The sequence below is a fragment of the Ciconia boyciana genome, chromosome 4 (genome assembly GCF_034638445.1).
Source record: "Ciconia boyciana chromosome 4, ASM3463844v1, whole genome shotgun sequence".
NCBI classification, from domain to species: Eukaryota; Metazoa; Chordata; class Aves; order Ciconiiformes; family Ciconiidae; genus Ciconia; species Ciconia boyciana.
In genome coordinates, this window is record NC_132937.1 from 58,317,706 (window position 1) to 58,332,203 (window position 14,498).

Below are 14,498 nucleotides of genomic sequence, written 5' to 3' on the forward strand. Positions count from 1 at the left end.
GGCCAAGTACATGACAAACATTACTAAACCATCTTCCCAGGCAACTGGCAGAACTAAGAACTGAGCATTCAGTTCATTTCTGAACTATGATTCCTGACTAATGCCTGGAGGAACTTCAGGGAACTATGTGAAGGTTTATAGCCCTGAACTAATTTAGCTTGCAACCTCACTGAAAGAAAGAGCAAAGGAAGCAGCACCTCAAATTCTGTCCTCAGCTACCAGCTAGGGCTGCCATCTCAGGCTGATGGTCTGAATTCAGATGAGAGGGTTCTGCAGATGGGCGGATGGAGAATGGTAAAAAAAGACTATGAGTCTGCATGGACTCTGTGCATTCCTGATATAGCTAACAAAGAAATATCTCAGTAATTCAATACTCACTCTTTGGCAACAACTTGGTAGCAAATGACAGTAAAAAATGTGAGAGTTACTGCAACAATTTTCTTCAGGCTTTCAGAGCATCCCTTCAAAAGCCTGCCACCAAATTTTGCGTTCAAACATTCCCACTTTTGATCACTGAAAAAATGACAACTGTGTTCAGCTATTTCTAGCAGAAGGAAATGAAAGAATTGCAATTTTCCCACTGCTTCCTTAATCTTAGTCTGAATTCAAATTCACTTCACCTGTACACAGCCCTCGATAAATCTGGGAAGATTCAGAAGATAAAATCCACTCCCACACCATATAGTCAATTGCAGCACAATTTCTGCACATGGGCTGACACATTGATTACACCCCTATACTTCATCAACACAAATTCTTGACTAGCACACACTTGTAAAAGCAATATATGAAATAAATTAATGTTTTTATCTGTAAAAGCAATACAAGATTATTTAGGAGTTCAGTAGTTCCTGAACAGAAATCACAATTCCCTGATTCAGAATGTAAGCCACTTAATTTAAAATCAAATATAATACACGTAACTGTCAATGAAGATAGCATGTTGCAACTATTTTCACCACGCACAATGAGCCGATATATTCTGATACAGTTACATAACTAAATTTGTAAAAGGTCTGAAAAATAGAAGCAAGTTGCACTACCTTGTGGGTTAAACTGAGTCTCCTGGAGAACAGAGATAATTTCCTCTCGTGGGGGAAGATCTGGAAACTTTTCCTCTAGGATTGACAGTACTTTCTCCTGCTGCTCTGTAATTCTGTCAGCCTCCAAAGACATGCACTTGAAGAGAATGCTTCCTGAAACATTGAAAGACAAAAATCAATGCCTCCTGTAAACAGCAAAGAGGTACTACAGAAACAAGAATGTTTACTGTATCGCCATCCAAGCTCTTTCCTTCTTGGAGGTTGTTTCCACTGACGATTCCACTTAATCAGATATACTGAAAGCTTTTTCACTCCTAACATGAAGGCTGTTTCCAAAATCTGAACTGGGTGGCTTGTCAGGGCCTATGCTACAGCTAACTGGCTGGTCCCAGTGCTGCCACGGTGTGCAGCATGCTCCTGTACGTCTAACACAGCTCTGTGGCACAGCCACTAGCAAGCAGTGGGACACCAGGGCTTGTTCCTCTCTCTAAGCATTAGACCAAGTGTTGGTACGCTTGGAAACAGTACATCCACACTGCCAACCTTCCTTCTACGGACACGTCAATGAACTGCCACAGTGGACATAAGGAAGAAATTATTTACAATGAGAGTGGTAAGACACTAAAACAGGATGCCTGGAGAAGTTGTGGATGCCCCATCCCTGGAAGTGTTCAAGGTCAGGCTGGATGGGGCTTCAAGCAACCTTATCTAGTGAAAGATGTCCCTGCATGTGGCAAGGGGGTTGGACTACATGATCTTAAAGTCATTGGTCATTTTGGTGTAACTGACTCCGGCTAATTCCTCATCAATGAGCACACCAAAAAAGCACAGCACATTCAGCCAAACAAAATTTCAAAATTTAAGAGAAACTTAATCCAATAAATAACTTCGCCATAATTGGTATGCTCTTACAATACAGAGGTGAGTCTGATGTCTTTTCAGACAACTATGTGCTGCATATATTCCATTCTGGATGTGAAACATTCCTGATGGTTCAAGGTTTAAAGTCACCTTTTCATTCCCTGGAGACTGGGATACCATTTATTAATATAACCAAAGATAGCCTTCACTTCCAATTACTCACACTAAATTAAGGATAATAAAGTCTTATACTTCAGCGTTGAAATTATTTATTACTGTACTGTGCACAGGGATTTCAAACAAGTGTATGATTGCATTGCATCATGCTAGGTCAATGAGCAAATCAGTACAATTGTGTAAGACAGTTATTGTAAGCCAAAATGTTTAGGCTTTAGCAAAGAGCCAAGAAAGGAAAAGAAAAACTTGGACACAGCCATCCTCAATCTCACTAGACTGACTAGGACCCAAACATCTAGTATGTATCCATTTTTCTCCTACACTGTCATCACATAAAATAACAAAAAGCATTTCTTCAAAATTCATAAAGCACTTGCAACACAAAACAATTTTTCCATGCTAAGTACACACCTCCTCATTAGACAAATCCTGTGTGGATTAAATAATAAGTAATGTTTAAGAAGTCCAAAGCTGTTCCCCACCAGATATTAATTTCTCGAAATTCACATACATGAAATTCCATTCTGTGTTTCTGTTACAGATACTGTAATTGCCAATATTCTTTTAATTCTCAGTGTCCCTTTCTTTGTGTCAGTCCTGTCATCCTATTAAGACAATGCTCCTGCCCTCTTTGATAGGACTGCATGAAAATCATGTATACTGACCCAGACTGACATTTGTAAATTTAGGTACACAAAACATGGCTCCACAGCAAGCAGATTTCAGATGTCTACAGGTGAGTAACTGATACCTAAAGCACCCAAGATATCTATATATATTAGCAAGGCCTACTTTTCCAGTCCCTTTTATATGAAGCAAGTTTCTCAATCAGCAGCCTCCAGGATAATTCATCTAACAATATCTCTTGGTTGTTCCCCCCTCTAACCAGGTAACAGTGCCTGTGACACATATTCTTGCCCATACCTTGGGAAGGGCGGTGACCAGAATGAGTTAGACGGCTCACAGCACACTCCCAGTCAGCACAGAGCTGCACCTGGATAAATGGGAGCTCAGGGACCAGGCTGCATGAATTATTTTAGCAATAGCAATCTTCTGCTTTTTCAGCACCCTTTTTTTCTTCCTCCAGGAGCAGACAGGGAAATTGCTCATGCACACACAAAGGAAACGGAGACTCCAGCAGAAAGTACTGGACCTACAATGCGTGCTCAAATTCGTCATACAGTTACCTACTGGAGGGAGGCTGTAGCATATCCCGTACAGCCTCCCAGCAGCACTAGGATGAGCTAGGCAGTCTGTCACCTGCATAGGTCCTTAGACACACAATGTGTCAAACTTTTACCACAGCTGCACATGTTTTGGGGAGAGAGTATTTGGGTAAGACCAAGAAGAGAAAATCTTAACACAAACATACTGGAAAATGCAGTAAAACAAGACGTGTGAGTTGTATATCCAATCAAGCTCATCAGTTTTGAACATGATGTGAACTTTGTTGTCTGCCTAATTATACAGAAATAACTACTATGTACTGGGCTCGCTGTCCAGTCAGCAACTTCTGATGCATTTTAGCTCCATATACCACAAATCATTCCAGCCTAATTACAGGAACGATTGTGAATTGAGCAAAAACTACACTACAGTTTTTATCCAGTCAGTCCTGGATTTCAACTAAGCTATAAGACAAATGCAGAACTATGTCCTTCCTAGAACATAATAAAAGCTCAACCATACAGAAACAGTGAAATGAAGACAGTTTCTGAGTCTCAGAATTTAAGAAAAAGTATTTTTTCCTGTTTCTCATAGAAACAATTCCTAAACTATTATGATAAAATGAAATAGATTATTTAATTAAACCCTTTTCTATGTCAGTATTTCAAACAGGTAATGTTTCCATCCAGCACAGGCAGTTTCTACTGTAAAATTCAGGGCTGGGACACCAAATTAAACTGACTAGTTCCAGGCCTGATGTAGCTCAGCCCTTCTAGAGCCAAGCAAAAGTGTGTACTGGGAGGCCAGACAGGAAAGGAGGTAAATGAAGAAGAGGAAGAATTTCATATTTCTCCAACTCCAGGAAATAGGAGAACTGGCAGCAGAAAGCTGTGGTTACACCAAGACAGGTTCTAGCAGCAAGGTCAGCATCTGGCTGTGGTTTTAACAAGTGCCTGAACCACAGCAGCTATGCAGCACCAAAAATCATCATAAGTATCTGTTTGCTAAAACAATACATGGATTTCTTTCACACCAAAACAGTTCTACTATAATGTTGCAGCAGCATTGCTCATGCCAATAAAACTAGCTTAATTCTCCTAAACACATGAATTGGTGGAAGGAAACTTTTACATTATTTATCTGTTCCCCAATCAAAAGGGATGGAAGGATTGCCTAGGACATACTACGGCAGCCTACCGTGCATTTCTATAGCTAGCAGTGTGCATTTGTCTCTTGCTTTCACATGTGTGACAAATTCTCGGTTTCTTCAACAGTAAGGCCATCTTGCATTTGATCTCACATTTGGCAGGACATTACTGTAAAGTCATAAAATCAGAATGTGTTTAGACATGCACTATACTGCAGCATCTAGCTGGAAGCCTTTACCTTTCACTGCTCAGTTCATCTCAGGGTCAATCCCTTTGCATAATTTTGATCAGGGGTGACATCTTCAAAGAGCAAAGAAAACTTAGAAATTTTGGGATTTATCACTTAATACAATAATGAAATGCAGTCAGCCTGAAATAATGCCTCATCACAGGCAGACACTTAGAAAGGTTTTTAAAAGGCTATTTTTCCCCCTTGTCACAGCAATACTGTAGTGCTTGCAATTGCAAACTTCTCTACCAGGATGAAAGCAAGAAAAGGATCCTTCTCAAATTAACAGGGTGTCAGCAAGCCCTAAGATCAACATTTATTCTTCCTTCATTCTTTAACACTATGCTCATCAGCAAGACAGAAAGGCACACGTCTTCTCTCCCAGGCATCCTCAGCATCCCTGTGAGGGTTAAGATTGCAGGCAGTGTAGAAAAACAGTTCACTCAAGGTACTTTTGCTTGACCAAAGGTCAGTAGTCCATTTAGCCATGTGCTCTCTTGTAAGTACCTGCTGTAAAAGAGATACATGGGCTCAGAAATCTCCTGCAGATTTTACTGAGTGCTGGTGCAACTCCCCCAGGGTTTCTGAAACCATAATGGAGGCTGCTCTGTCTGCTGACAAGCACAGAAAAAAGAGACATATAATAGGTAATGCAAGATTCAATATTATTTTTTATGTACATCACAGTACATTACAGATATTTTTTTTCCAAAGGAGAGGTCACTAGAAAACAGGCTAGGACTCTTAAAAAAAAATGTGCATTTTGTTCTTTTTTGCAAAGCAGTTTGGAAGTGGAGCACTAGTTTTGCCAAAAGCAATTGCTGTGCATTAATATTAAACATGATCTAATGAAGGCAGAAGTTGTTTTGGGAAAACATTAAGAACAGCACAAGCATCTCCTGAATTATAAGTTTATGGCTGAGAGAAACAGTACAATGAAAATATAGGCATTTCTCCTGTCGAGGTTTTGTTCCATGACCTGGAAAAATAAAGGACAGGGAAAAGGGGAAAACCAACAGTCCCTCAAGGAAATTATACTTCAACCAATTCCCCACCCCCAAAAAACCCCACAAACCAAAACTGTAAAATGGACCCAAGCAAGCAGTCTTCATTGTAATTAAAAGGGAAGCCACAAAGCTGGAATAAAATGTAATTTGGGGGGGGAAGCAGGGGGGAGGGAAGCATTGCTTCCAAGAAAACTGTTTCCATACATAAAACCACAAGTATCAGTCCAAACAACTGCAGCGTTTGGTGCAGTTCAAAATGCTCCTTTCTTCCTGGCATATATACTAAGGATGTACCAATTAGGGAATATGTGGAATCATCTGATCGATGTACAAGATAGAACAAAAAAAAAAAAAATTGGCATCATCCCAAAGTCCTTAAAAGGGCATTTCTTAACATTTGCCTGGGTGGCTAGAATAACAAACTAATCTCCTCTACTGAAAGTCAGACTGCCCCAACAGGGCACGAAAAGACCTCAGCTATGCAGCTCATAACTAGCAAAAGCAGATTCACATAAAAAAAATTGCTGATGCTCTTGCTGTAAATCTGTCTCTATTTACATGTTGCAGTCTGCACCTTGTGGCATCCTTCAAGGCCTTATACAAATAAACATAAGGATGCTTTTTTGAGAGTGCACTGACCCACGGTACCTGACAGTGAGTGCTTGGAATCACATCCTTGCCAGCTGGCTGCAACAGAAAATGTAATGATTCAGCAGTTTAATGGATCTTGAGTTTGGCAACAGTCCCCTTGTAAACATCTCTGGGGAAATAAAATAATACAGGCCCAAGACTCTGGCAGGTTCTATAATTGTTTGCTTCTGGCACAAATCCAGGGACAGCACAAGCTCTAACTTAAGGCAAATATGGTAGTACAACACTCTGACTCTCCAAGCAGGCTCTATTCAAAGCCCAAGGGTAGAATTAACTTATAGCATGTCTGACAGGGAGTCAAAGATACCAGGAAAGCATTCAGCTGAAAAAAAAGTCCTTAAATATTAAACTGCCTAAATCAATAATGCTCAGTTTCACAGGAAAAGCTTTTTCTCTTGACTTTTTTTTTTTTTTAAACACAGAAGAGCAGGTGACATTTATTCAAAGTTGAAATATAGCAGGTTATAAACATCTGTCTTTGTTATTAAAATTAAAAAAATTGCTAACAGACTGTGAGAAAACAGAAGTTTGAAAAAGAGGCAACAAATGAAGCTGTCATAGCCACTACACGATAATTATTAAAACATGAGATATTTGTATTATCTTACAAGACTTCTAGCAAAATACTCACTGGAAAGCCACAAAATGAAAGATGAGTTCCCAGCTCAGAGACTCAGATGTTAGGATCTCTCAGCTGTTTTATGAAAATAAAATCCCAATTCTTAGCACTTTGACTTCCACTTTGGCCTTCTGTTCTGAACTTCCCCTGAAATTTATACATACTAACAATATACAGATTTACATTGGAAGTAACATAACAAAGTGGGAAAAACCTAGTAGGACCTTTTCAGTGGCTCTACGCCCATGGAGTGCCACCAGAGAGAAGGGCCATACTGCAAGCCTCTACTCATGCATTCAGGTAGTGAGAATGAAGCAGCCACCCCTCCTTCCCAACCATGATATGTGGTCCCTTTATTTCCTCACAAGTGAGATAAATTTCAAAAGCTATACTTTATGGGCAAGGACTTTGACAAAAGGCCATAATATATACAGAGAAACACAAAGCTAGACTTGGGTAGGTTGTATTTGATCTTTTATTTTCAGACTGCTTGTAGTTTGATCTGCCGTCTACATACATTTATATCTAGGAATTTTTTTTATCTTCTCAAAACCAGTAATGGGATTCACTGACTTTTCTGAATTTGCAATGGAAGGTTCTGAAGTACCAAAAACCTTTTCTATTTTAAGAGACCCACAAGAGGACACACTGTATTGCTTAGCCTTCTATACATACAAACTGCGTTGCTGGGAGAAGTAGAAAAGCATCGAGTCACAAGTGCAGCTGTGTTTTGTTGTTTAGGCTTTGTCAATCACTTCTCACACCGTGCAAGAGAAGGTATGCAGGGAATCCTATATCCACTGAGTTTCTCAGTGCGCTACCAAACACAATAATTAAAATGAAGTTATCAATTAAAAAAAAAAAATTAAGCTAATATCTCCCTCAAAACTGGAAGTGCTATCTCTAATGCAAACATTTTTAATATTTCTCTAATAAAAGCACTTTATCTTAATTTGGATACAGGCTAGAGAGCCAAAACACGCAGACACTTACAACCATGCATAGTACTTTAATGTACTATGTTCTTGTTCATTATTCAGAGCACTGCATCCTGACTCTTCCCACCGCCAAACAGGTATCCCAAGAGATCCCCAAAAGCCTTTTTTGGTTCTGCCTCCAAAATCAATTATTATGCTTGGTCATTTGCCTAGATTCCTGGGTAGCTACTCAACAGAAATTTGGGGCTTACAAAAATATTTCATGGCAGGTTTACTAGTGCTTATTAGCATGGAAAGACACTAAAAGAGCAGGCTAAATGCTGTGTTACTGTTAATGCTTCTATGGAAACACAAAAAATAAAAATTACCTTTTGTAATTTCTCATAAAGTGCTCATTACATTAGTTACCACAGTGATGAGTACAATGACAAGCCAAGACTCCAGTAGCTTCTGAAATCTCGGTGTAGGCAAGTTTTCATAATCCTCATTAAACATGCCCACATTAATTTCTTAAAAGGGCATTTAACAGTTGCACATCAATTAAAACCTAAAACCTTTAAAATTCAGTAAACACTATTAAAATTCAGTAAATAACTTAAAAGCAGCAACCAGTTCTTTTCAACCCCAGTTTTATTTCCAATTGAAGAGTTCTGCTGCAGCAAATAAACTGACAAAACTAATACAAACAATGAACTATGAAGACAGAAATGAAAATACTTCTGACTGTTGAAGCCCCATCCTTTGCACTCTACCGGGTATATGATACAGAAGAAAAGGAGAGCGCAATGAAGATTTGGTTACAGCATTTTTAAACAGTAAAAGTTTCACATCACGCCGTTAAAACATCATTCTACAAAAAGGTACTGCCATCGGGAGAGCTTTAACGTGTAAATATTAGATTCCAATCCATATTGTTGTCCACAGGCAGGCAGAGCCGAACTGGCAGCACTGCACAGCTCCTGGAATTGACGAACTGCACAGCTTTTCCAGCTACCCAGCTGGTGTGTCAACAGCTCCATTTAATATTCTTGTCTAGTGATACAGCAAAGACCTCTCATGCCTATTTTTAAATGCACATTTTTAATATTCAATATAATGTTACTCTTTAACAAACTCTTTACTCCCTGCTTCTTTTATGAAGCTTCCCGTGGTCTTTAAAGGGATTGTTAACCAAAGAATGGATCACACTCTTTCTGCATGAGCAGATTCAGAAACACTCCATTAAACCTTTCAGTATTTAATATAAAGAGTAATCTCTCACCTCTGAGGAGATAAGCCAGTTGCTGAGTGATTAACTCTGGTGCTTCTTGAAGAATCTCTTTTACTACTAAAGAGGAAGAAGACGCTTGTAACTCCAGGCTGCCGTCACATTGCTCATCTGGATTGATGACTTTGACAACAGCTGATTCCAAACTTTTATCCTCACTATCAAGCAAATTTAAAAATTATATATATTTTTCTTTCTAGCTGCTTAGACAACCCAGTAAAACAGTGCAAAAAATTTTATAAAATTCTGGACTATAGCACTATTGTTATTGCTACTTGAAGTCTGCTATAAAGCCAAAGAATGTCGCAAGTCCTAAAGCTGTAATTTTTTTAATGAAGTGTTCACAGTGGTTTTATTGTTTGATACATCACTAAGTACTAAGACTTAAATGTTTACATTTCCATTATCAAAATCTTTAAAAATTAATAATCTGAAAAAAATATTTCTACATGTGCTGAAAAGATCACTCTTTATATAGGGGAGATTTGGGATTTTCCCCATTGAATATTTTGAAAACTTACAAAAGATCTTTATTTTGTATTTAGACACTTTATGTTTCTGCTTATAATAGCAATAACAAAGCCAAACTATATTTCATTATATAAAACACTAATCATAATTCTTTAGAAGGAAGAAACACAGGAAGGGACAGTAATAAACAAAAAGAAAATCTTATGGATAATTTTCACTTTGAAAAAGTGAATGATGTACTGAGCTGACTGCAGTTAAAGAATCAGTAACTATGAGATTTACGCATATTTCTCATTTTAGATTTTCCCTACTTTTATTCTAATCTACAAACCCCTCAGAGTAGGATGAGGCCATAGCACAACAGGATGTAACTTATCTTAAATGAAGTTCTAAAGAGAGTTGGAAGTAAACAGCATCCTTCACTCTGGGCAAGACAGGCAGACAATTATAAAGAGGGTCCCTATAAAAGATTCACTATGGGCTTGTAAATATTCCCTCCTAAGGATGGGTATATAGACTATGATCTTCCACAGAGCAACTCTGAGCCTCTGGCACTGAGGACGTTTTGAGAAAAATGCTGTAGTTTGTAAGGACTGCAATAATCTAGCAGCCATCTTAACAGTACATATGCAAGTGTGCTGGCCATCTCCAAATCAATGTGGGAGTCTTAATGCCTTTAGTGAAAGCTAACTAAGAAGCAGGAAAAAAATCTAATCTCTTATTTACTGGTCACAGGAAGCTTCCAGACTACTTAAACTAAATTAAAATATCTAATCTAAGCTGTGTGAAAATACAAGGTCCCTAAAAAAGGTTCCATTAAAAGTGATGGAAAGATGACTATTTAGTTTGTTACATTTATTGGACATAATGGGAGACAAAACATATTTTAACTTCCTTCTTTTTTTGACTGTGTTAACATAGCAATACCAATATTAATGCAGAAAAAAATGTAAAATATAATTTTTAAAACAGCTGAAACCCACATAAGCCATCTTGTTGTACATACAATGCAATACCTTGTCAGCATGTTGCTGTTTACAAGTGTTAAAGACAATTTCCCTTCAGCATTCAGCTGGTGCAAATTGATTTCATCTCGGAAGATATGGAATGACTCCGGGATATTCAGCTCCTCCAATATAAATCTTGTCTCTGTGAAATAGCTAAAATCTCTTCTTGGTATGTTCAACACGGGTAAGCAAAGAACGTCAGGAGGACTGACCTGTAACATAGGTGTGCATTTGTCAGACTTGCATAAAATAAGACCTGTTTTTTATTAGGAAGATATTTTAACAGAGTGAGCAATTAGAAACAGTCTGAATTTTCTGTTTGGTTTTTCCCCTTTTACTTCATTTTTTAAAAAACGTCTTTTGCTTTTTTCTTCTGTCTCTGTTTGCGTCCTACAGAATCACTTGGGAAACTAGGAAGGAGAAATGATGTACAGGGGTGATTTTTTGCTGCTATTGAATAAGCCACCTAATACCCAATCATTAATTTTTGTATGGAAATAAATGGAGATTGTTTCTATTTAAAAACCTCACCTCTGATTATAACAACATAATCATCCAGAATAATGTTCTTACAGTACGTTTTAATTGACTTAACAATAAGATGTCTGTAACAACTTGGAACAAATGAGTTAAGACCACTTGGTCCATTTTTTCCATTACCTTGTCTAGAAAGTAGGCATAGGCCAGAGTAGAAATGAGAGAATCCAAATCACAGGATTTATTCCCAAGAACAACATGGACTTTCTCCAGCCGTTTGCTCCTGTTCTGTAACACATTAGAAGACAATTGCAATGAGTGACAATTATAAGAGAAAACAAAGCCCAATCACCAAAACACTTCAAAAGACAAGTTAAATATCAGGCACTATCCTCAGTTGCAGCACTTTTCACCATTGGCTGAAGGAATGCACTTACTGTGGGATCAGGCATGTCTCCTTGGCTTCTTAGCTCCCAAAAAAGCCAAGAAATCTGGGTTTCATAAGAGACCCCAGTTTAGAACCCAACCAAGATCTAACCTGACAGAAGTCCCTTTAGCAGCAAAGTAAGAGATAAGCAGCTTCCTGTACATGTGGAACAAGCTTTTGAAAACACCTCACAAATCTAGTACGAAAAGCAGTCCCAAAGAATGTGGAAATACACACAGCAAACTATACATAGCAAGTTGTAATTTTAATTTTCCCTTTTTTCTTTGCTCTGCTGAAATCAGTAACTAGACTACTAAGTGGCTTTCACCCTGAATCTTCAGAAGCTGAACACACCCGGTCAAGCACTGAGGGCTTTGAGTTGTTCTCACTTGCAAAGGGAACTGAATCTGTTCTGCATTTAATAAAATTAGAAGCCTTCCAAACACGAGGAAAAAAAAAGACAGACCAACTGTGTGAAAGCAAAATATTGCAGGGAAGTGTCTACCTTCTTCATAATTGCACACACAAAATGTAACGTGATGTTCTTCTCTTGTGCACCTCATTAATGCCAAGCTATCTGCACGGAAACATTCCAGTTTAGTTTCTTTTAATGAGATATGCTTCTTAATTTGAGAAACATACCTGACTGACACTAAGGTAGATGTTTCAGAACCAAATATAAGCAATTAAACATTTTTGCTGTTGTTGTTGTTGTCGTATACAGGCTGATGTACTTTTTGTTATTTTGAATTAGGACTCTAGATATCAAATAGAATTTTAATCTTTCAACAGAAGTATATATTAGTATATTATCCTCAATAATTATAAATGTGCAATTTTTTAAAACTAACCTTTTTTCTCTGTGTGTAATCTTACCTCTATCTGGATATAAGGAAGAAACATAGTTCTGTTTCCCTTATATGGAACACAGCCATCAAAATACCTTTGGGAAATAAAACCAGGACACCTATTCTCCGTTCCCTATGTAATGGGAAAGACAGACAGCTTTCTGAAGAGTACAGTGTCTGGAACAGATATGTTCATTTAAGCTGTAGGCCTTCACCAGCAATAAACTGCCCCCATTTTCCTCTTTTCAGTATATTTTTTGTCATGTTGTTCTTCTGTAGCATACATTTCTGATTGATCTGCCACCCTAAAGAATGAAAATAAAGTTCATTATCTCATCCTTTTTTAGTATTATTCAGTGTATAGAAGTCTTTTCCTTTAGGTTCATCATAACTGTATAGCAAATGACCCAACCCTGAAAAAGAAGGAAACCGGATAAACTGACAAGTTGATTATTAAATATACAGTCACCCACCTCTAGGAATCCAGTGCAAACAACAATATAAAAAATTTCAAGCTATCTGATGCTGTTCTATACTTACATATTCTGTACCTATAAAACGATTTGCTTCCTGTTGCTCATATTCCACAAACCACTGTCCCATATAGAACTAGCAAGAATCCTCAACAGTCATCTGAGTTTCAGTGATGAATGGCAGACCTATTTATGTCATCAGGTACATGAGTGTTTTCTTTTGAAAAATTAATAAATTTTTTGTGTTGTCTTCAGAATTTTAGTGCTCTCAAGCACTAAAATCTGCACACTCGTTTTTACAACTCAGATGTTAGCTGTAGCTTCATTAAACTCACATGTTAGTTGTAGCCTTGTCATACAGGTCTGTTGTAGTTCTAAAATCTGTAGAAAATCATGTGGGAGGAGAACTACCAAGGATGGAAAACCCTCTTTGTCTTAACAGCTGTTTAAAAGGAAAAGAAGAATTCACATTTTAAAAAAAAGAAGAAAAAAACCCCAAAACAAACAACCCAGCATCTTTCACTCATGTATGTGCCATCATGCGCCCTCTCTTTACTACCTCTTCAAGAATGGAGACAGAATAATTACACAAAAATTGAAGAATTCCAAGGCTGAAAGTTTCTGAACCCTACACTTGAGTTCTGAAGAAATGAAAAAAGCACAGCTATAAAGAGCAGAATACAAAGAGAACAGCGCAGAGCAAGAAAGCTCTGGAGACCATCTCTTCATACTCCAAACAGGTCAACTAGCCATCTGAGGACTGATTTTTTAACTCTAGCACACCAGAATTTCATCAACACATAAGAACCAGAACAGATTGTGGAAGGACAGGCCTTCTCCTTGGACTGTTCTAAAGAGCTTAACAAGAACTCTGAGATGGAGCTTATTAAACTGAGTTTTTAATATGACAGTAAGCAGACTAACAGTGAGAGGGAGTATTTCTTGGTCAGGCTGTTAACACGCTATCCCTCCAAACAACTGCTGGCTTTTAGCAGAATATTTCTGCCTAAGACAAACATGCAATCGAGGTAACCTACTAGCTACTGCCAACTCTTTCCCAAAGGAAACGGAATGAAAAACAAATTTCCAAATGTGTTCAGGGGTTTCTGTTGCACACGGCCTTTCTATGGTCACTCCAGAGAGGATAAATTTTTGTTTCATCCACTACAATTGGTTATTTTAATGACTCTACCTCTCCCCGAGTACGAATCTGTTCATTTGCACACAACTACCCCATTTCAGTCTCTAACCTCTCATTTGTGACTTTTAGCAATGTGGTTTTGCGATGGGGTTTTTCTAATAAAATATGACAGCTATTCTACCAATGTTAAAATACAAAATCAGCCTGTAAGCTGTCTTAAGTAATTCAAGTTTCTATTTCACAGATTTCAAGGCCAAAATTGGCCAGAACAAACAGCAAAGAAAGTCTGTGCTTCACATTCTGATGATGTAAGATACACTGACAAGAGAGAAAAGTGATAGTCCACATCTTGTTTCACCAGACTGAAGAATTTTCTTCATTAAAAAAAAGCATGAAAGCATGATTTTTGAAGAGGCGCCTTCCAATACCAAATCGTGTATTACCAAACTAATTATTAATAATAAAATAAATTGATATTAATAAAGTTGTAGAATACGTTTGAACAGTTAATTCTTCCTGTAGTTCTGGAAACTCATAAAGGGAGCAA

At 37.9% G+C, this 14,498-nt stretch overlaps 1 protein-coding gene across 1 annotated transcript in view; it reads right to left on the bottom strand.

Annotated features, from left to right (window-relative positions):
- Positions 1-14,498, bottom strand: part of PRUNE2 (prune homolog 2 with BCH domain) — a 141,730-nt gene that overhangs the window by 97,964 nt on the left and 29,268 nt on the right. The window contains exons 2-5 of the mRNA XM_072859152.1: positions 11,246-11,350; positions 10,595-10,797; positions 9,102-9,265; positions 1,044-1,196 (exon numbers count right to left, since the gene is read on the bottom strand). Of these exons, the coding sequence (XP_072715253.1) occupies positions 1,044-1,196; positions 9,102-9,265; positions 10,595-10,797; positions 11,246-11,350 (625 nt within the window). The remainder of the gene's footprint in view (positions 1-1,043; positions 1,197-9,101; positions 9,266-10,594; positions 10,798-11,245; positions 11,351-14,498) is intronic.